The sequence below is a fragment of the Bombina bombina genome, chromosome 5 (genome assembly GCF_027579735.1).
Source record: "Bombina bombina isolate aBomBom1 chromosome 5, aBomBom1.pri, whole genome shotgun sequence".
Taxonomy (NCBI): domain Eukaryota; kingdom Metazoa; phylum Chordata; class Amphibia; order Anura; family Bombinatoridae; genus Bombina; species Bombina bombina.
In genome coordinates this window covers 601,254,670-601,276,968 of record NC_069503.1, presented here as the reverse complement: position 1 = coordinate 601,276,968, position 22,299 = coordinate 601,254,670, and the positions used below count along the sequence as shown (strand labels likewise).

The window sequence follows — 22,299 nt, the reverse complement described above, 5'->3', positions numbered from 1 at the left end:
AAAGAAAGTGTGCCTAAGGATGATTCTCAGTCTGAGGAGAATCAGGATATGCCGTCTAATTCTCCCCAAGTGTCACAACCTTTAACGCCCACCCAAGCGATGCCGAGTTCATCAAATACGTCTAATTTTTTTACTCTGCAGGATATGGCTGCAGTTATGTCAACTCCCCTTACAGAGGTATTATCTAAGTTACCAGTATTACAGGGTAAACGCAGTAGGACAGGAATTAATGTGAATACTGAATCCTCTGATGCTTTGTTGGCTATTTCCGATGTGCCCTCACAGGGATCTGAGTTGGGAGTCAGGGAAATTTTGTCTGAGGGAGAACTTTCAGAAACGGGAAGTGTGTTACCTCAGACAGATTCGGACGTCATGTCCTTTAAATTTAAGCTAGAACACCTCCGCTTGTTACTTCGGGAGGTCTTAGCGACTCTGGATGACTGTGACCCTATTATGGTACCACCAGAGAAATTGTGGTCAGACCAGGTATACCGTTCTCTCCCCCTCCTAATTTTAAGAAAATGTATCCCATATCAGACACCATTCAGGACTCTTGGCAGACTGTCTATAAGGTGGAGGGAGATATATCTACCCTGGCTAAGCGTACAACTATTCATATTCCTATTATTCCTATTGAGGACAGCTGTGCTTTCAAAGACCCTATGGATAAAAAGTGAGAGGGTCTTCTAAAAAAGTTATTTATTCATCAGGGTTTCCTTTTGCAACCGACAGCCTGTAACTACTGCAGCAGCTTTCTGGTTTGATGCCTTAGAAGAGTCTCTTAAAATTTAGACCCCTTTAGAGGATATTTTAGATAGAATTAAGGCTCTCAATCTGGCTAATTCTTTTATCACAGATGCCGCCTTTCAAATTGCTAAGTTGGCGGCAAAAAATGCAGGATTTGCCATTTTATCGCGTAGAGCGTTATGGTTAAAATCGTGGTCTGCTGATGTGTCATCTAAGTCAAAGCTCTTGGCTATTCCTTTTAAGGGTAAGACCCTATTCGGGCCTGAATTGAAGGGAATCATCTCTGACATTACTGGAGATAAAGGTCACGCTCTACCTCAGGATAAGTCTTGTTAAGATGAGGGGTAAACAAAATCATTTTTGTTCCTTTCGGAATTTTAAAGGAGTATCCTCTTCTTCCTCTTCCTCCACAAAGCAGGAAGGGAATTTTGCTCGGGCCAAGTCCGTCTGGAGACCCAACCAGGCTTGGAACAAGGGTAAACAAGCCAAGAAGCCCGCTGCTGCTACCAAGACAGCATGAAGGGGAGGCCCCCAATCCGGGACCGGATCTAGTAGGGGGCAGACTTTCTCTCTTTGCCCAGGCTTGGGCAAGAGATGTTCAGGACTCCTGGGCACTGGAAATCGTGACCCACGGGTATCAACTGGAATTCAAAAAATTTCTCCCAAGGGGGAGATTTCTTCTTTCACGATTGTCTGTAGACCAAATAAAAATAGAGGCGTTCTTACGTTGTGTAAAAGACCTCTCTACTATGGGAGTAATTTGTCCCGTTCCATGTCTGGAACAGGGCCAGGGGTTTTACTCAAATCTTTTCGTGGTTCCCAAAAAAGAGGGAACTTTCAGACCCATTTTAGATCTCAAGAGTCTAAACAAGTTTCTCAGAGTCCCATCGTTCAAGATGGAGACTATCCGAACAATTTTACCAATGATCCAGGAGGGTCAATATAGGACTACCGTGGACTTGAAGGATGCATACCTTCATATCCCTATTCACAAGGATCATCATCAGTATCTAAGGTTTGCCTTCCTGGACAAACATTTTCAGTTTGTGGCTCTTCCCTTCGGGTTGGCCTCAGCACCCAGGATCTTTACAAAGGTTCTAGGGTCCCTTCTGGCGGTTCTCAGGCCGTGGGGCATAGCAGTGGCGCCTTATCTGGATGATATCTTGATTCAGGCGTCGACTTATCATCTAACAAAGTCTCATAGAGACACAGTGTTGTCCTTTCTGAGAACTCACGGTTGGAAGGTGAATCTAGAAAAGAGTTCACTAATTCCACAGACAAGGGTTCCCTTCTTGGGAACTCTGATAGATTCTATAGCAATGAAGATTTTTCTGACGAAGGTTAGAAAGTCGAAAATTCTAAATACTTGTTGAGCCCTTCAGTACAATCCTCGTCCGTCAGTGGCTCAGTGTATGGAGGTAATGGGATTGATGGTGGCGGCAATGGACATCATTCCGTTTGCTAGGTTTCATCTCAGACCACTGCAGCTGTGCATGCTCGGACAGTGGAATGGGGACTATACAAATTTATCTCCTCCGATAAATCTGGATCAAGAGACCAGAAACTCTCTTCTTTGGTGGTTGTTGCTGGATCATCTGTCCCAAGGGACTTGTTTCCGCAGACCCTCGTGGGTGATAGTGACAACGGACGCCAGTCTACTAGGCTGGGGTGCAGTCTGGAATTCCCTGAAGGCTCAGGGTGTATGGACTCAGTTGGAGTCTCTACTTCCAATCAATATTCTGGAATTGAGAGCAATATTCAGTGCGCTTCAGGCATGGCCTCAGTTGGCTTCGGCCAAATTCATCCGATTCCAGTCGGACAACATCACGACTGTGGCTTACATCAATCATCAGGGAGGAATGAGGAGTTCCTTAGCGATGACAGAAGTATCCAAGATAATTCGATGGGCGGAGACCCACTCTTGTTATCTGTCAGCAATCTACATCCCAGGAGTGGACAACTGGGAAGCGGACTTTTTAAGCAGACAGGTTTTTCATCCGGGAGAGTAGGAACTCCATCCGGAGGTATTTGCCTCTCTGATTCTCCGATGGGGCAGACCAGAATTGGATCTGATGGCGTCTCGACAGAATGCCAAGCTCCCAAGATACGGTTCCAGGTCGAGGGATCCTCAGGCAGAACTAATAGATGCCTTGGCAGTGCCTTGGTCCTTCAACCTAGCTTATGTGTTTCCACCGTTTCCTCTCCTTCCCCGGGTGATTGCTTAGATCAAACAGGAGAGAGCTTCAGTAGTCCTAATCGCGCCTGTGTGGCCACGCAGGACTTCGTATGCAGATCTAGTGGACATGTCCTCTCTGCCTCCGTGGAAACTTCCAGTGAGACGGGACCTTCTCATTCAAGGTCCTTTCCAAAATCCAAATATAATTTCTCTGCAGCTTACTGCTTGGAGATTGAACACTTGATTTTATCTAAGCAGGGATTCTCTGATGCGGTCATTGATACTTTGATTCAGGCACGTAAGCCTGTAACTAAAAAGATCTATCATAAGATATGGCGTAAATATATTTTTTGGTGTGAATCCAAGGGCTACTCATGGAGTAGGGTTAGGATTCCCAGGATTCTGTCTTTTCTCCAAGAAGGATTGGAGAAAGGGTTATCAGCGAGTTCTTTAAAGGGACAAATTTCTGCTTTGTCAATTTTGCTACACAAACGTTTGGCAGATGTTCCAGACGTTCAGTCTTTTTGTCAGGCTTTCACCAGAATTAAGCCTGTGTTTAGACCAATTGCTCCACCCTGGAGTTTGAATTTAGTTCTTAATGTTCTTCAAGGGGTTCAGTTTGAACCCATGCATTCCATAGATATTAAGTTGTTATCTTGGAAAGTTTTGTTTTTGGTTGCTATTTCTTCTGCTCGTAGAGTTTCTGAGCTTTCAGCATTACAATGTGATTTGCCTTATCTTATCTTCCATTCTGATAAGGTGGTTTTACGTACCAAACCTGGTTTCCTTCCTAAGGTTGTTTCTAATAAGAATATTAATCAGGAAATCGTTGTTCCTTCATTATGTCCTAACCCTTCTTCTAAGAAGGAGCGTATGTTGCATAACCTGGACGTGGTCCGTGCCCTGAAGTTTTACTTGCAGGCGACTAAGGATTTCCGTCAATCATATTCATTATTCATTGTTTTTTCTGGAAAGCGTAGGGGTCAGAAAGCTACGGATACCTCTCTTTCTTTTGGGCTGAAGAGTTTCATCCGTCTGGCATATGAGACTGCTGGACAGCAGCCTCCTGAAAGAATGACGGCTCATTCTATTAGGGCTGTGGCTTCCTCATGGGCATTTAAAAACAATGCTTCTGTTGAATAGATTTGCAAGGCTGCGACTTGGTCTTCTCTTCACACTTTTTCCAAATTTTACAAATTTGATACTTTTGCTTCTTCTGAGGCTGGTTTTGGGAGAAAGGTTCTTCAAGCAGTGGTGCCTTCCGTTTAGGTTCCTATCTTGTCCCTCCCTTTCATCCATGTCCTGTAGCTTTGGTATTGTATCCCACAAGTAAGGATGAAATCCGTGGACTCGTCATATCTTGTAGAAGAAAAGTAAATTTATGCTTACCTGATAAATTAATTTCTTCTACGATATGACGAGTCCACGGCCCACCCTGTCATTTTTAAGACAGATTTAGATTATATATATTTCTTTTACAAAGCTATGACGAGTCCACGGACTTCATCCTTACTTGTGGGATATTAACCTCCTGCTAACAGGAAGTGGCAAAGAGCACCACAGCAGAGCTGTATATATATATATATAGCCCCTCCACCCCCAGTCATTCTCTTTGCCTGTGTTATACTCGGAAGAGGTAAAGTGAGGTGTTAGTTTTATTTTCTTCAATCAAGAAGTTTTTTATTTTTAAATGGTACCGGTGTGTACTATTTTCCTCAGGGGGTTATGGAAGAAGATTTCTGCCCTGAGGTTGATGATCGTAGCAGTTGTAACTAAAATCCACGCTGGTCCCTACAAGACTTCTGAAGGTAACACATGAGACATCTTCAGTGTGGAAACCGGTTTTCATGCTACAAGCAGCATTAACGTATGTGCAGCCTTTTATTTCTGATGAGACTTGATATATCAGAACTGGCTGGCATTTATTTCCCTGTATGGGAATGGGGTAAGCAGTAGACCTGTTACATAGAGGGGTGTTACTGGAGTCCCTTGTTTTTATTTTTCTGATATAAGGGCATGATATGACACTCTGGGAGAGGCATAAAGACATTAAATCGATAACCAGTTAAACGATTGAGCTATTTTTTATTATATATCCAGCATGATTTGCTGGGATGTATTTGGGGTGTGTTTTTATGTTCCACTTAGCTGTGTGTAAAAAAAAAACGCTTCCCATGTGGTTGTGTTTGGGCCTACTCCGACATCGGCCATAAGGGGGGGGCTTGTTTTTGCGCGCTCAGATGCGCACTTCATTCTGACAGAGAAGCAGCAAGCAGTAACTCCGGTTGCTCTTGGACAAGTAGTCTCTGGCCTGGAGTGTTGGCTATTCATTCCGAAGTACCCTGGGGGCAGGTAGGCGCCACAGCAGTGCTGTGGCGAGGTGCAGAGGGTATTTTTGTGTAAACTGATATATTTTTCACTTTAGAGCCTTATTTATCACCTTACTCATAGGGTGCAATAATTTTTGGATATACCAATAAGTTTTACTTCATTTTGGTAACATATTAACGTTATTTAAGCAGTTTTGGAAAAATTGTTCACTTTTTCTTTCTTAAAGGCGCAGTACATGTTTTTCAAAGATTTATTTAAATCTATAAATAAAGTGTTTAAACGACTTCTGTGGCTATTATTAGTCTGTTCAACATGTCTGACATTGAGGAATCTCATTGTTCTATGTGTTTAGAAGCTATTGTGGAACCCCCACTTACATTGTGTACCTCTTGTACTGAAAGGGATTTACATTGTAAAGACCATATTTTAGGTCAAGATAGTGTGCCTAAGGATGATTCTCAATCTGAAGAGAACCAGGATATGCCATCCAATTCTCCCCAAGTGTCACAACCTTTAACGCCCACACAAGCGACGCCAAGTACCTCTAGTGCGTCTAATTCCTTTACTCTGCAGGAGATGGCTGCAGTTATGTCAACTACCCTTACAGAGGTATCTAAATTACCAGTGTTGCAGGGTAAACGCAGTAGGTCAGGTATTAATGTAAATACTGAATCCTCTGATGCTTTATTAGCTATTTCCGATGTACCCTCACAGTGTTCTGATTTGGGGGTCAGGGAATTGCTGTCTGAGGGAGAATGTGTTACCTCAAACAGATTCGGACGTTATGTCCTTTAAATGTAAGCTTGAACACCTCCGTCTGTTGCTTCGAGAGGTTTTAGCGACTCTGGATGATTGTGATCCTATTATGATACCACCAGAGAAATTGTGTAAGATGGACAAATATCTAGAAGTGCCTACTTAAACTGATGTTTTTCTGGTTCCTAAAAGAATTTCGGAAATTATAAAGAAGGAATGGGATAGACCAGGTATACCGTTTTCTCCCCCTCCTACTTTTAAGAAAATGTTTTCCATATCAGACACCATTTGGGACTTGTGGCAAACGGTCCCTAAGGTGGAGGGAGCTATATCTACCCTGGCTAAGCGTACAACTATACCCATTGAGGACAGTTGTGCTTTCAAAGACCCTATGGATAAAAAATTAGAGGGTCTCCTAAAGAAATTGTTTATTAATCAGGGTTTTCTTTTACAACCTACTGCTTGCATTGTTCCAGTAACTACTGCAGCAGCTTTTTGGTTTGAAGCTCTGGAAGAGTCCCTGAAGGTTGAGACTCCATTAGATGACATTTTGGATAGAATTAAGGCTCTCAAATTAGCTAATTCTTTTATTACTGATGCCGCTTTTCAAATTACTAAATTAGTGGCAAAGAATGCAGGATTTGCTATTCTAGCGCGTAGAGCATTGTGGCTCAAATCCTAGTCTGCTGATGTGTCATCAAAAAAAACTAAGCTTTTAGCTATTCCCTTTAAAGGTAAGACCCTTTTCGGGCCAGAATTGAAGGAAATTATTTCTGACATTACAGGAGGTTCTAGGGTCTCTTTTGGCGGTTCTCAGACCACGAGGCATAGCAGTGGTGCCTTATCTGGACGATATTCTGATTCAGGCGTTAACATATCAATTGACAAAATCTCACACGGACACAGTGTTGTCTTTTCTGAGAACTCACGGTTGAAAGGTGAACATAGAGAAGAGTTCACTTGTTCCACAGACAAGGGTTCCTTTCTTGGGAACTCTGATAGACTCGGTAGCCATGAAAATATTTCTGACAGAAGCCAGAAAATCAAAGATTCTAAATACTTGCCGAGCACTTCAGTCCATTCCTCGGCCATCAGTGGCTTGGTGTATGGAGGTAATCGGATTAATGGTAGCGGCAATGGACATCATTCCGTTTGCTCGCTTTCATCTTAGACCGCTGCAGCTGTGCATGCTCGGACAGTGGAATGGGGATTATGCGGATTTATCTCCTCAGATAAATCTGGATCAAGAGACCAGAGACTCTCTTCTTTGGTGGTTGTCGCCGGATCATCTGTCCCAGGGGACTTGTTTCCGCAGACCCTCGTGGGTGATAGTGACAACAGATGCCAGCCTTCTGGGCTGGGGTGCAGTCTGGAACTCCCTGAAGGCTCAGGGTGTTTGGACTCAGGTGGAGTCTTTACGTCCAATCAATATTCTGGAACTGAGAGCAATATTCAATGCGCTTCAGGCGTGGCCTCAGTTGGCTGCGGCCAAATTTATCAGATTCCAGTCGGACAACATCACGACTGTGGCTTATATCAATCATCAAGGGGGAACAAGGAGTTCCTTAGCGATGAGAGAAGTATCCAAGATAATCCGTTGGGCGGAGGCCCACTCTTGTCATCTGTGAGCGATCTACATCCCAGGAGTAGAGAACTGGGATGCAGACTTTTCATCCGGGGGAGCGGAACTTCACCCGGAGGTATTTGCCTCATTAATTCTCCAATGGGGCAGACCGGAATTGGATCTGATGGCATCTCGACAGAATGCCAAGCTTCCAAGGTACGGATCCAGGTCAAGGGATCCTCAGGCTGATCTGATAGATGCCTTGGCAGTGCCTTGGTTGTTCAGCCTAGCTTATGTGTTTCCACCGTTTCCTCTCCTCCCACGGGTGATTGCTCGAATCAAACAGGAGAGAGCTTCTGTGATCCTGATAGCGCCTGCGTGGCCACGCAGGACTTGGTATGCGGATCTAGTGGACATGTCTTCTCTGCCACCATGGAAACTTCCTTTGAGACAGGACCTTCTCATTCAAGGTCCTTTCCAACATCCAAATCTAATTTTTCTGCAGCTGACTGCGTGGAGATTGAACGCTTGATTTTATCGAAGCGAGGATTCTCTGATTCGGTCATCAATACTTTGATACAGGCTAGAAAGCCTGTCACTAGAAAAATTTATCATAAGATATGGCGTAAATATCTTTATTGGTGTTAATCCAAGGGTTACTCATGGAGTAAAGTTAGGATTCCTAGGATTCTGTCTTTTCTCCAAGAAGGATTGGAGAAAGGGTTATCAGCAAGTTCCTTAAAGGGACAAATTTCTCCTTTGTCAATTCTGTTTCACAAACGTTTGGCAGATGTTCAGTCTTTTTGTCAGGCTCTATCTAGAATTAAGCCTGTATTTAGACCCATTACTCCTCCCTGGAGTTTGAATTTAGTTCTTCGAGTTCTTCAAGGGGTTCCGTTTGAACCCATGCATTCCATGGATATCAAATTGTTATCTTGGAAAGTTCTGTTTTTAGTTGCTATTTCTTCTGCTCAAAGAGTTTCTGAGCTTTCAGCGCTACAGTGTGATTCTCCTTATCTCATTTTTCATTCTGATAAGGTGGTTTTACGTACCAAACCTGGATTCCTTCCTAAGGTTGTTTCAAATAAGAATAGTAATCAGGAAATTGTTGTTCCTTCCTTATGTCCTAACCCTTCTTCTAAGAAGGAGCGTATGTTGCATAATTTGGATGTGGTCCGTGTCTTAAAGTTTTACTTACAGGCAACTAAGGATTTCCGTCAATAAAGCGTAGAGGTCAGAAAGCTACAGCTACCTCTCTTTCTTTTTGGCTGAGAAGTATCATCCGCCTGGCATATGAGACTGCTGGACAGCAGCCTCCTGAAAGAATTACGGCTCATTCTACTAGGGCTGTGGCTTCCACATGGGCCTTTTAAAACGATGCATCTGTTGAACAGATTTGTAAGGCTGCGACTTGGTCGTCCCTTCACACTTTTTCCAAATTTTACAAATTTGATACTTTTGCTTCTTCTGAGGCTATTTTTGGGAGAAAGGGTCTTCAAGCAGTGGTGCCTTCTGTTTAGGTTCCTGTCTTGTCCCTCCCTTTCATCCGTGTCCTTTTGCTTTGGTATTGGTATCCCACAAGTAAGGATGAAGTCCGTGGACTCGTCATATCTTTGTAAAAGAAAAGTAATTTTATGCTTACCTGATAAATTAATTTATTTTACGATATGACGAGTCCACGGCCCACCCTGTTCTTTTAAGACAGATTATTTTTTGTAACTTTAGTCACCTCTGCACCTTTTAGCCTTTCCTTTTCTCTTCTTATACCTTCGGCCGAATGACTGAGGGTGGAGGGGAAGGGAGGGGCTATATATACAGCTCTACTGTGGTGCTCTTTGCCACTTCCTGTTAGCAGGAGGTATCCCACAAGTAAGGATGAAGTCCGGGGACTCGTCATATTGTAAAAGAAATTAATTTATCAGGTAAGCATAAATTTACTTTTTTTGTAAACTTCAGTCACCTCTGCACCTTTGGCTTTTCCTTTATCTTCCTAACTTCGGTCGAATGACTGGAGGTGGAGGGAAGGGAGGAGCTATATATACAGCTCTGCTGTGGTGCTCTTTGCCACTTCCTGTTAGCAGGAGGATAAATCCCACAAGTAAGGATGAAATCCGTGGACTCGTCATATCGTAGAAGAAATTAATTTATCAGGTAAGCATAAATTTACTTTTTTTATCTGGAATAAATTATGAGTTTAAATTTGAAAAAGTTTAGTGCTTCTCAATGAAGGAAATTATATGTTTATTTTATGAGCTATCCACTCAATAATTTGCATCATGTTAAACATTTAATGAACTATGCTATACTTTGTTATGCAAAATTATTTTTGTTACATTTCATGATAAATTTTAAAACAGAAGCCCATCAAAGTTAAACTTTTTGTCCACACTTTATTCAGGTTATAGTATCCCAGAAACTTGCAATGACCAAATTATTTTTATTAATATCTATTAAATTACATTTTTTGTCTGTTTGCTTCATCTTCAAAAACTTTAGCAGTAAAAAAACAACACATCTTCTGTATGTATTATTAATTAAACAAGGGTCAATAACTGTTTTTATACAGAAATTATGTTTGTTTTGCTTATTTTGCAATCGCTAAAGCAATGCCTAAATCCTAAGGGATCTGAAATGGTTAATGACTGAATTTGTTTGCAAGTGAGGCAGGCTATTAACATGTGCATTTTGTCTTTAACATAGTCAATGTTTTTCTTCTCTTGAGCGCTTGCATATTATTTTGAGAACAGAAACAAGGGGAATTAAGTTGTCTAATATTCTCATTCAAATAATCCCATTATGTGCAAAGACTGCCTTAACCTGCTATGAATATGTAAGACATTAGTTTGGCATATTTAATAGCTGACTGTTAACACCTTTGTTGTTTTAATTTATATTCTAAAATAAATCATCTGCAAATCTCCTTATAAGGGTCGTGTTGTGTTGTACTGATGATCTCCTCATCATGTTTGTGTTGTGTTGTACTGTTATGGCGCTGTTATAGACCATACTGTTCCTTGTAATTATCCACAAATAAACATTTGTTTGCAACTTAGAAATTCATTCTGAAACCAAACAATGAAAGGCTATATAAGTTTGTTTTCTTTGGTAATTTTATTTTATCTTCATTCTATATTGTAATAAAAGTTCTATTAAAATCCGAAGAAAAAAAATATTTGTAATAAATAATTTGGAAACTACAGGGGTATTAGCGGAGACATGGACAAGCTTTTGAAAGGGCCAACCCATCTAGCGCTAAATACAAATTTTGTTTAATATGCTGTCTTTTATTATTTAGGTTTCAGATAGAGCATAACTTTTTAAGCAACTTTCTAAATTACTTCTATTATCAAATTTTCTTCATTCTCTTGGTATCTTTATTTTTTTTTATTTTTTTTAAACAGTTTTTTATTGACGTTTCAAGAGAAAGTAAACTACAGAGTTCGCCCATTAACAGTAATTACATCAGAACATGACATACATTAAATGAAGATAATCCCCACACCTATAGGAGGAATACTCTATAGCTTTCTATTCAAATAATAACAAGATGTGGGGAGTTGGCTTTTGTGACGGCCACATTTGGACCATAGTATATGGGGAAGGGAAGACAAATCAGCGGGTGAGAGCCGCTCAAAGTATAGGGGAAGATGGGGGAGCCAGCCATAATAGGACAGTAGAGTGACCAGGGGAGAGAGAAGATGGAAAATAGCTTAAATACAGGGGTGGATATTTCCAATGGTAGGGATCTGCGGCCAGGTGGCGAGACTATTTGATATTTAACCTAGAGCTACACAATTAATTACCTAGTCTAAAAGCTCAATCAGGGCAATAGCTAGTGTAGGGTAATAAGGAGAGTATATTGCTTGCTACAGATACTTAAGGATAATACACAGTCTTAACAGCGGTAGTAAAATAGTAAAACAGAACTTGACTGTCTCCAGATAAGTGAAGGATTTATGGACTTGACCCTATAAACGACCATAATCCTATGTGTATAAATTCAGTCCTCTCGGGACTGGCTCCATAATGAAGGCTGGTTATGAGTAATTAGGACATCTAGGGATATCCTAATATGTGATTTTGAGATATGGGTTTGGTATCTTTATTTGAATGCAAGAATGTAAGTTTAGATGCCTGCCCATGTTTGGTGAACAACCTGGGTTGTCCTTGCTGATTGATGGATAAATTCATCCACCAATAAAAAAGTGCTGTCCAGAGTACTGAACCAAAAAACTTAGATGCTTTCTTTTTCAAATAAAGATAGTACGAGAACGAAGAAAAATTGATAATAGGAGTAAATTAGAAATTTGCTTAAAATTGCATGCTCTATCTGAATCACAAAAGAACAAATTTGGGTACAGTGTCCCTTTAATTATGTAGCTTTTATGGTGTTACAATATAAGTGTTAGAAGTTAGTGGTGCCGTGGAGGGTGCTGTTCAAATGACGGCATGGGAAATCCACAGACTTTGCCCTGGGGTTAAGTGACAGCTATTTACGCCCGTAAAAGCTACTCATTTTGTTGGATGTTGCATCTATCTGTTAAGAATTTTGGGGCAGTTCTGTCCTCCTCTTGAACCAATGTGTTTTGCTACATTTAAGTCTGTTTCAATATTGCAGTACAATATTGTATTAAAATACTGAAGCACTGTAACTAAACATGCTCAGTAATACGTTACCCCTGTGACAACAAAAGCCAGGGGCACATTGTGCATTGTATTCAATAGTTTAGGGAATATAAGATCAGATTTGCTATATTGCCCCAGTTTTGCTAAAATAATTCAAAGGTAAAAAAAAAAGCAGAAAGAGGGAACCAGACAGAGAACTGCTACGTAAATCTACTGTATATTAAAATAATGTGGAAGTTAAACACATAGCTTTCTGCATGCAATAATAAAAAAAAAATTTACTGCTCCTTTATGTCTCTTTTAAGGTGCAGGATCAATATTATTAAAGGGATATTAAACAGTAAATACATGCTAGACATAATTATGTATTCAAAGATTAGCCTTATAACAATATGTAGATTTAGTTTTACCATTATATTAGTTGTTTAAATATTGAAGATTTAGATGTAAAGGTTTAGTTTCTATAAAGTACTCTAGATTCTATAAGGTTATGGGCGCTGCGCTGTTGAAACTATTTTTATATTTATCTCTGTCTTCTGTTGAGATCAGTAACGTATCAGGTATGTGAACCCTGCACTATTTCTAATACACCTCAAGCTCCCCTCAGGAGGTCCCCTAGTGGACCCAATAGTAGAACGTTTATGTAGTGGAGAGGCGAGCGCCAAAAAAGGCTGAGGTGGCGGATTGTTAGACTAAAACACGTTTGAGTGAAGTGTATAAAAGTAAGGTTTAATACAAAAATGCAATAAAAATGCAATAAAAAATACAATAAAATATAGTATCATGGATCCAAGTAACAAAAAATAAAACATCAAACATACACAATAAAACAATGGTATAATATCTTGAGATAGTGGCTAACCTATTGTTAAACCAACAAGGCTAAGCAGAGGAAAGTCCAAATTTGCACTCCTAAATATACATATCCTAGTGTGTCCGTGATAAGAGTCAATATGAGTGATGATAGATGAATCACAAATGAAAAAATATGTGATAAAAAATAAATTTTAGTGAAAAAATGAGATAAAAAATATGGTGACAAAAATGCGGTGATATAATAACAACAAAAGTAGAAAACGATGAAAAAATAAAAAAAAGTGATAAAAAAATGACACAGTCATAGTGGAGAATGAAATAGATGGTTATTGTAATCCAAATGAATTCAAAACAAATCTTCAAAAGTAATAAGTGGTCCATGTTTATAAAAAACCTCCCTGTTAGTGAGATTGAATACTTAATATATCCATTCAGAAATACGGAATTCGTTTTATTAGGGATATGGTAATTGATTATAACTCTTCCTTTTTTTTTTCCTCTCTTTTTTTTCTTTCTCTCTTTTTATTTGTTGTGTGGTTTTGGCTGTTTTGTTTTTCCTTTCCTTTTCTTCGTTCTGTTCAGAATGGGCTGCCTAGCCCTGGACGGGCTGTTGATTTTTTAATTGGGAGTTAAAATTATGGTTACTCAGGACAAGGGAGCTATTAGGATAATTAATATAAAGGCTCGATGGAGCAAAATGTTAAGTTGTTGTTTTCATTTTTACTACTGGGGAATTGAGTCATGATTGATAAAAATGAACATGTAAATAACCCACAAATATGTAAACACAAAGAAAATGTTTCCTTTTTCTTTTCCTCTTTTTATTTTCTGTACCCTGATCTGAAATACCAATAAAAATTATAAAAATAAAAAATGACATGCCCTATCTGAATCATGAAAGTTTATTTTTGACTAGACTGTCCCTTGGTATAGGAAAGTCAAAATTAAACTTGCATGATTCCGATAGAGCATGTTGTTTTAAGACACTTTTATATTCACTTCTATTTTCAAATATGCTTCATTCTCTTAGTATCCCTTGTTAAAAAATGAAATGCACATATCATACACTAGTGGGAGCTGCTGCTAATTAGTGCCTGCACACATTTGTCTCTTGTGATTGGCTAAATAGATATTTTCAGCTTCCTGTCAGTAGTGCAATGTGGTCCCTTCAGCAATGGATAACAAGAGAATGAAGAAAATTTGATAATAGAATTAAATTGGAAACTTGTTTAAAATTGTATGTTCTATCTGAATCATAAAAAAACATTTTGGGGTTTACTATCCCTTTAAGTGAAAAGGTTACCAGCCACAGTTTTACAATAAATAAATATCTGAAAAAAATGTTGTAAGCACTTATTGATGTGTTTTGGGGTAGGATATGTATTTAATAATCTAATAATCAGGGGTTCATTATATAATTTTCTTGGTATAGTGAAATAAGACAATTCAGCTTTGTATGAGGGATAAAAAAAAAAAAACACAATAGTTGATTCTCAATATACTGAATGACAAATACATAATAAATTCCATGCAGTCTTTCATTTGTAAAACTTTAGTTTGACCAACTGTTTATTTCTGCCCAATTGTGTGGTGCATTTCGTTATCAGTTTACTTTGTTTTCTTTTCTCTATAGGGAGCCTTTCCACAAGCTTTTGGTACAAGGCCTCATCAAAGGACAGACATTTAAACTAGCATCAACTGGGAAATATCTAAAGAAAAACGAAATAGATCTTAGTGGTAAGCTGAGAAACATTATTTTTAAAAAGGCAGTTTTCAAAGAGCTGTGTTAGTATCTACTTTTTAGTAATGTTCCTGTGGGAACTTCAAACATTGAATGAGATTGAATAAAAGTTATCTATATCTTTGCACTTTGAAGGCTGCAATGAAAAAAAAAGAACAAAACAAAAGCAATACCCCATGAGATCATTGTGCATTGTTTAGATATCATTCACAACACAAATAGGTTTGTATGTGGTTCTGCAAGTTGAAAATGTCCAAATTATCAACATATGCAATGACTTGAATAGCAAGAAAATCTAGGTTTAGGTCAAATTATACAACTGCAAGAAAAAGTTTGTGAACCTTTTGGAATTATCTGGTTTTCTGTATTGATTGCTCATAAAATGAGGTCTTATCTTTAGACAAACACAATCTGACTAAACGAATAATCCAGAAACAGTTGTACTTTTAACATTTTGATTGAAGACGTAGAACGATATAGACCTTAGTGGTAAATTGAGAGAAAATATTTTTTAAGAATACAGTATTTAAAGAGCTGTGTTAGTATCTACTTTTTAGTAATGTTCCTGTAAGAACTTCAAAAATGTAATGAGATTGAATAAAAGTTATCTGTATCTATGCACTTTGATAGCTGCAATGAAAGAAAAAAGAACAAGACAGAAGTATACCCCAATAAATCAGTGTGAATTGTTTAGATTTCATTATCATCTCAGTATTGCTTTAATGGTATATAAATAATTCACAAGTGAAATATCTGTATATTAATAAAATGTTAAATCCAGTTACCCCTGGGTAACTTTCCTCACATATGCCCCTCCAATGTTTTTCATCAAGTTGCTACAACTATTAAAATTGATACATTTTCGTCCTTAAATTAATATTTGCTTATATATATCTTTAATGTAGTCAAATCATGTAGACGCAACTTAATTTAAAAACTTAAAATCTACCTCTTGTAGTAATGCATTTAAGTCCTGGATGTATGAATCTTCACATAATATAAAATACTGTATACAGTTGTATGCAAAAGTTTAAGCACCCTTGACAATTTCCATGATTTTCATTTATAAATAATTGGGTGTTTAGATCAGCAATTTCATTTTGATCTATCAAATAACTGAAGGACACAGTAATATTTCAGTAGTGAAATGAGGTTTATTGGATTAACAGAAAATTTGCAATATGCATCCAAACAAAATTAGACAGGTGCATAAATTTGGGCACCCTTTTCATTTTGTTGATTTGAATACCTGTAACTACCTAGCACTGATTAATTGGAACACACAATTGATTTGGTGAGCCCATTAATCCTTGAACTTCATAGACAGGTGCATCCAATCATGAGAAAAGGTATTTATGGTGGCCAATTGTAAGTTGTTGTTCTCGTTGACTCTCCTCTGAAGAGTGGCAACATGGGGGCCTCAAAACAACTCTCAAATTACCTGAAAACAAAGATTGTTCAATATTATGGTTTAGGGGAAGGCTACAAAAAGCTATTGCTGTCAGTGTCCACTGTGAGAAACATAGTGAGGAAATGGAAGACCATAGGCACAGTTCTTGTTAAGACCAAAAGTGGTAGGCCAAGTAAAATATCGGAGAGGCAGAGGATGGTGAGAACGGTCAAAAACAGCCCACAGACCACCTCCAAAGACCTACAACATCATCTTGCTGCAGATGGTGTCACTATGCATCGTTCAACAATTCAGCGTACTTTGCATAAGGAGAAGCTGTATGGGAGAGTGATGCGGAAGAAGCCTTTTCTGCACACACACCACAAACAGAGTCGCTTGAAGTATGCAAACGCACATTTGGACAAGCCAGCTTCATTTTTGGAAGAAGGTACTGTGGACTGATGAAACAAAGATTGAATTATTTGGTCATAACAAGGGGCGTTATGCATGGCGGCAAAAGAATACAGCGTTCCAAGACAAACACTTGCTAATCACAGTAAAATTTGGTGGATGTTCCATTATGCTGTGGGGCTGTGTGGCCAGTGCCGGTACTGGGAATCTTGTTAAAGTTTAGGGTCGCATGGATTCCACTCAATATCAGTAGATACTTGAGAATAATGTTGAGGAATCAGTCACAAAGTTGAAGTTACGCTGGGGCTGGATATTTCAACAAGATGACGACCCAAAACACTACTCAAAATCTACTCTGGCATTTATGCAGAGAAACAAGTACAATGTTCTGGAATGGCCATCCCAGTCCCCAGACCTGAATATCATTGAAAATCTGTGGGGTGATTTGAAGCGGGCTGTCCATGCTCGGCAACCATCAAACCTAACTGAACTGGAAATGTTTTGCAAGGAGGAATGGTCCAAAATACCTTCATCCAGAATCCAGACACTCATTACAGGCTATAGGAAGCGTTTAGAGGCTGTTATTTCTGCTAAAGGAAGCTCTACTAAATATTGATGTAATATTTCTGTTGGGGTGCCCAAATTTATGCACCTGTCTAATTTTGTTTTGATGCATATTGCACATTTTCTGTTAATCCAATAAACCTCATTTCACTACTGAAATATTACTTTGTCCTTCAGTTATTTGATAGATCAAAATGAAATTGCTGATCCAAACTCCCAATTATGTATAAATGAAAATCATGGCTAAACTTTTGCATACAACTGTGTATATATATATATATATATATATATATATATATATATACATATATAAAACATGGAAGGGAACTGCACTCCAAGACCGGATCAGGTACACATCCTGAGACTCAGCAACATCCAGCCCTGGGTGCTAAATAGCACTCCAAAAAAGCTGTGATGTCACCAGAGCCACAGGCAGTTAACCCCAGTCCGGAATGGGTGCAAGAAACAAGGGGGATTACAAATAAAAAGTAATACAACACATAGAAACACCCAGAACTCACCAGCTAGCTCACAGCTAAGATAAAATCACAACTGGAAAGGTTAGTAACCGCATCTGGCCAAATGGGAAAGCTCAGGCACCACGTCAAGGTCCTTTCCATTGCCTGAGTCCCTAACACAGCCACACTTATCATGCGAGCTCACAAAGCCAAACAGACTGAGAACAAAGAAGGGGTGCACAGGTGGAGTAATCACCCATAGAAAATACAAAACATGGAAGGGAACTGCTCTCCAAGACCGGAACAGGTACACATCCTGTGACTCAGCAACATCCAGCCCTGGGTGCTAAATAGCACTCCAAAAAAGCTTTGATGTCACCAGAGCCACAGGCAGTTAACCCCAGTCCGGAATGGGTGCAAGAAACAAGGGGGATTACAAATAAAAAGTAATACAACACATAGAAACACCCAGCACTCACCAGCTAGTGCAAGAAACACTTGTTAGCACCCAGGGCTGGATGTTGCTGAGTCACAGGATGTGTACCTGATCCGGTCTTGGAGTGCAGTTCCCTTCCATGTTTTGTATTTTCTATGGGTGATTACTCCACCTGTGCACCCCTTCTTTGTTCTCAGTCTGTTTGGCTTTGTGAGCTTGCATGATAAGTGTGGCTGTGTTAGGGACTCAGGCAATGGAAAGGACCTTGACGTGGTGCCTGAGCTTTCCCATTTGGCCAGATGCGGTTACTAACCTTTCCAGTTGTGATTTTATCTTAGCTGTGAGCTAGCTGGTGAGTGCTGGGTGTTTCTATGTGTTGTATTACTTTTTATTTGTAATCCCCCTTGTTTCTTGCACCCATTCCGGACTGGGGTTAACTGCCTGTGGCTCTGGTGACATCACAGCTTTTTTGGAGTGCTATTTAGCACCCACGGCTGGATGTTGCTGAGTCACAGGATGTGTACCTGATCCGGTCTTGGAGTGCAGTTCCCTTCCATGTTTTGTATTTTCTATGGGTGATTACTCCACCTGTGCCCCCCTTCTTTGTTCTCAGTCTGTTTGGCTTTGTGAGCTTGCATGATAAGTGTGGCTGTGTTAGGGACTCAGGCAATGGAAAGGACCTTGACGTGGTGCCTGAGTTTTCCCATTTGGCCAGATGCGGTTACTAACCTTTCCAGTTGTGATTTTATCTTAGCTGTGAGCTAGCTGGTGAGTGCTGGGTGTTTCTATGTGTTATATATATATATATATATATATATATATAGACATTCCAAAAATGCGTCTGGATGATATGCAGCAGAGCACCGTGGCACTACTTGGATTGGTGAGATTGTGCTTTCCTTATATATATATATATATATATATATATATATAAAAAAATTAAGCATATTCTGCTATGTGAAGAGCATTGAAATGTGAAATATTAATATTTCATGTCGTGTTAGCGCACTTGAGAAAATGCGATCAGATTTGTGCGCGAGTAAAGGTGTTAGGTTTTTTCAACTTTTCTCAGTCCATTGAAGTCTATGGTAGAATATGTTAACGCGGTTGCGATATTTGGACTTCATCTTTTTTGCGCGCATTGGGTTAGAAAACCTTTTACTTTCAACTTGTAATACACACACAAAATGCCTCTCTCTAGCAAAGTTATCACTCAAGCACAAACTAGCGTTCCACTTGTAATCTAGTCCTTTATGAGTAATCAATGCAGAAATCTTGGTAATTCCTAAGGGTTTGCAAACTTTTCTTGCAACTGTATACCAAAACCTATATTAATTTTACTATTTACAAATAGTATAATCAATTCACCACCAGAAATATTCAAATTTGCCCGTTTATGGATGAAAGTTAAATAACCAGCCATTACAAGTGGCTGATTGATGTGAACGCAAACTTGTGGTTTCACTTTACGCTAAACGCAATTAACCAGAGGTCAGCCCTCTGGTTAAAATTAAAAAGTTGCCCCAAATGTCCCTAAAATAGAGAAGACAGTACAGTACCATAAGAGAAATACATGAGCATTTTTAAACTCCACAAAGAAGTTATATGGGGTTAAAGTGAGGGGATGTGGGGTGTTTAAAGTGCCTTTACATGGAGGTAGATAGGGGACTGTGTTTTCTCTATAAATAAATATGTATATGCTTATATGCATATATATTTATGTGTGAATATCTGTATATACAGATATAAACACATAAATATATACAGTATGTATATAAAAATATAATGAAAAAAGAGTGAAGAAAAAAAGTCAAGAAAGAAAAGAGCACAAGATAAAACAAGAAAGAAAAACAAGAGAAGAAAAATAAAGTGTACCTTAGCCAGCAACCTCCTATATTATTATTATTAGCATAAACACAGTTCCCAAGGAAGGGTCAGGGCAGTCTGAGAAACATCACATAATTGGTTAAGTTGAAATTAACCCTTTATTGTTACACACAATGTTAAACAATTATATGAAATTACAACCTAAATTACTAGAAAACAGACACCCTAGTGGTCACTTGGAAAAATAAGTCCAAAAGGACAAAGAAAAGGGACTATAATATTCAGTAAACACTCGTCACATCAACTTAATCTCTAAATCCTCACTGAGGATAAAGAACGATCTCACCTCTTCCAATGCTCTTCCTCTTTAGGGATTCTTCTTCTGTATCCTCACTGCCTCTCCCTACAGTGGCCACTGTCCAGGGTAAACATGTATTTCGCCGCTCAGGCTAATTCAATGTGGCTTCTTCATTTCACCCCTGGACCACATCAATTTTAGTATATCCAGTGTTCCTTTATTAACATTATGTGGACTTAAGCTTAAGAATTGACATTTATTCATATATGTATATAAGCATATACATATATATATATATATTTATTGATTGATTCTCAATGCTGCATGAATTGCCCCCTGTGCTGCACTATATGCTTTGCCATGGCTGCAGGCATGAAAACGAGGCTCAGACAACACTTCCTCAGACCCAAGCAAAGGGTTTTTGTCTACCCACATCTCAAATCAAGTAAAAATGAAAAATAATAATTATAGCTAATTTCCTTCCCAAGGCAGGGAGAATCCACTACTTCATTCATAAAGACACCCCAGGCAAAGGTTATAAATATCCCTCCCACTTCCCCCATCCCCCCAGTCATTCTTTGCCTTTCATCACTAGAGGAGGATGGCAGCCCCCCAGTCATTCTTTGCCTTTCGTCACTAGAGGAGGATGCCAAAGAAAGTGTTAAAAGAAAGAAGATAGTCCTTTAATGGGTATTTTCCCTTCAAGAGAGTACTGGAGTATTGGAGTAACCATTTAAATCTCTCAGTTAGAGTAGTGGTGATTGTTAGATCCAAATGTGTCAGGGAACATTCTCTGTAAAGACACCTGGATATTTTAGCTAACTACCCCTGGGTAACCAGTGTTAACGAGTTACACTGTTGTCCCTTTTCTCCACTCAGGTCCCTGTCAGAGTAAGGTGAAGTCTGTCACACCTTGAGACGCTGTATGTGCTCCACAGCATGGATGCTGAGGGGTAAGTCCCTTTATTATCATAGGGGACTTGCTACTAAACTCCTAGGGAGGACATGTGGATTGAGTCACAGTGTGACGACCGTTAACCTTCTTAGGGATCTGAGGACAAGACCTCCGTAGTTGAGGTTATTATTCAGAGCATTTGGGGGACATGTACTGCTTAGCTCCTTTCCTCACTCCACAACCCCGATTTAACCCTAACTCAGAGGCAGTTCCCCGCAGCTCGCCCTTGCCTCCTGCTGGAGGGTTTTTTTCTCAGCAGATTTTTCCTCACAATTACAATCTGCTGTATCGGCGGCCCTAAGCACCTTACCTATCTCTGGGAAGCGTAAGAGAAAGGTCAAGCATAGTCATGCTGATTTGGGAGACATTCCTTCTCTCCAGTCAGAATTGAGTAGCCTATCTCATTTTTCCAAGGTTGAGCTAACCTCTGTCGCATCAGAGGGTGAACTCTCAGAAGCAGTGACTTCATAAGTTAAGGTCCCTGCCTCTGAGGAATCAAATTTCAGATTTAAAATTGAACATCGCCGTTTCCTTTAAAGGACATTTTAACTACTTTGGAGGTTCCAGATGCTAAGCTGACGGAGGTACCTAAGAGTATTATCACGAGTGAGTGGAAGAAGATTAAAACTCCTTTTTCTCCCTCTTCAACTTTTAAGAAATGATTCCCAGTTCTTGACTCCCATCTGGAACTGTAGAGCTCCATTCCTAAGGTAGACGGAGCTATTTCTACTGTCGCAAAGCGTACTACTATCCCTTTGGAGGAGAGCTCTTCCTTAACGGATCCTATGGATAAAAAATTGGAGAGCTACTTGAGAAGAATGTTTCAACATATGGGATTTCTTTTTCAACCGGCAGCTGCAATGTTCACTGTAGCAGACGCAGCCACTTATTGGTGTGACTCCTGGTCAGAGTTAATTGAAGTCATATCATCTCTGCAGGAGAATCAGGACAGGATCAAGGCTCTAAGGATAACCAATTCCTTTATCTGTGATGCTAATATGCAGATTGTTTGTTTGAATGCCAAAGCTTCAGGGTTTGCTGCCCTAGCACCCAGGGCCCTCTGGTTGAAGTCTTGGTCAGCCGATATAGTCTCCAAATCCAGACTTCTTTCCTTATCTTTTAAAGGGAAGGTTTTATTTTGCCCTGGACTGGATTCCATCATTTCCACCGTTACAGGGGGAAGGGTTCTTTCCTCCCTCTGGA

At 39.5% G+C, this 22,299-nt stretch overlaps 1 protein-coding gene across 4 annotated transcripts in view; it reads left to right on the top strand.

Annotated features, from left to right (window-relative positions):
• The window catches only part of LARS2 (leucyl-tRNA synthetase 2, mitochondrial), a 515,565-nt gene that overhangs the window by 364,918 nt on the left and 128,348 nt on the right, over positions 1-22,299 (top strand). For all 4 annotated transcript variants that reach the window (XR_008402566.1, XM_053714561.1, XM_053714560.1 and 1 more), the window contains one exon: positions 14,650-14,753. Coding sequence is in view for 3 of the 4 variants with exons in the window: in XM_053714561.1 (XP_053570536.1) it covers positions 14,650-14,753 (104 nt within the window). In the remaining variant the exon portion in view is untranslated. The remainder of the gene's footprint in view (positions 1-14,649; positions 14,754-22,299) is intronic.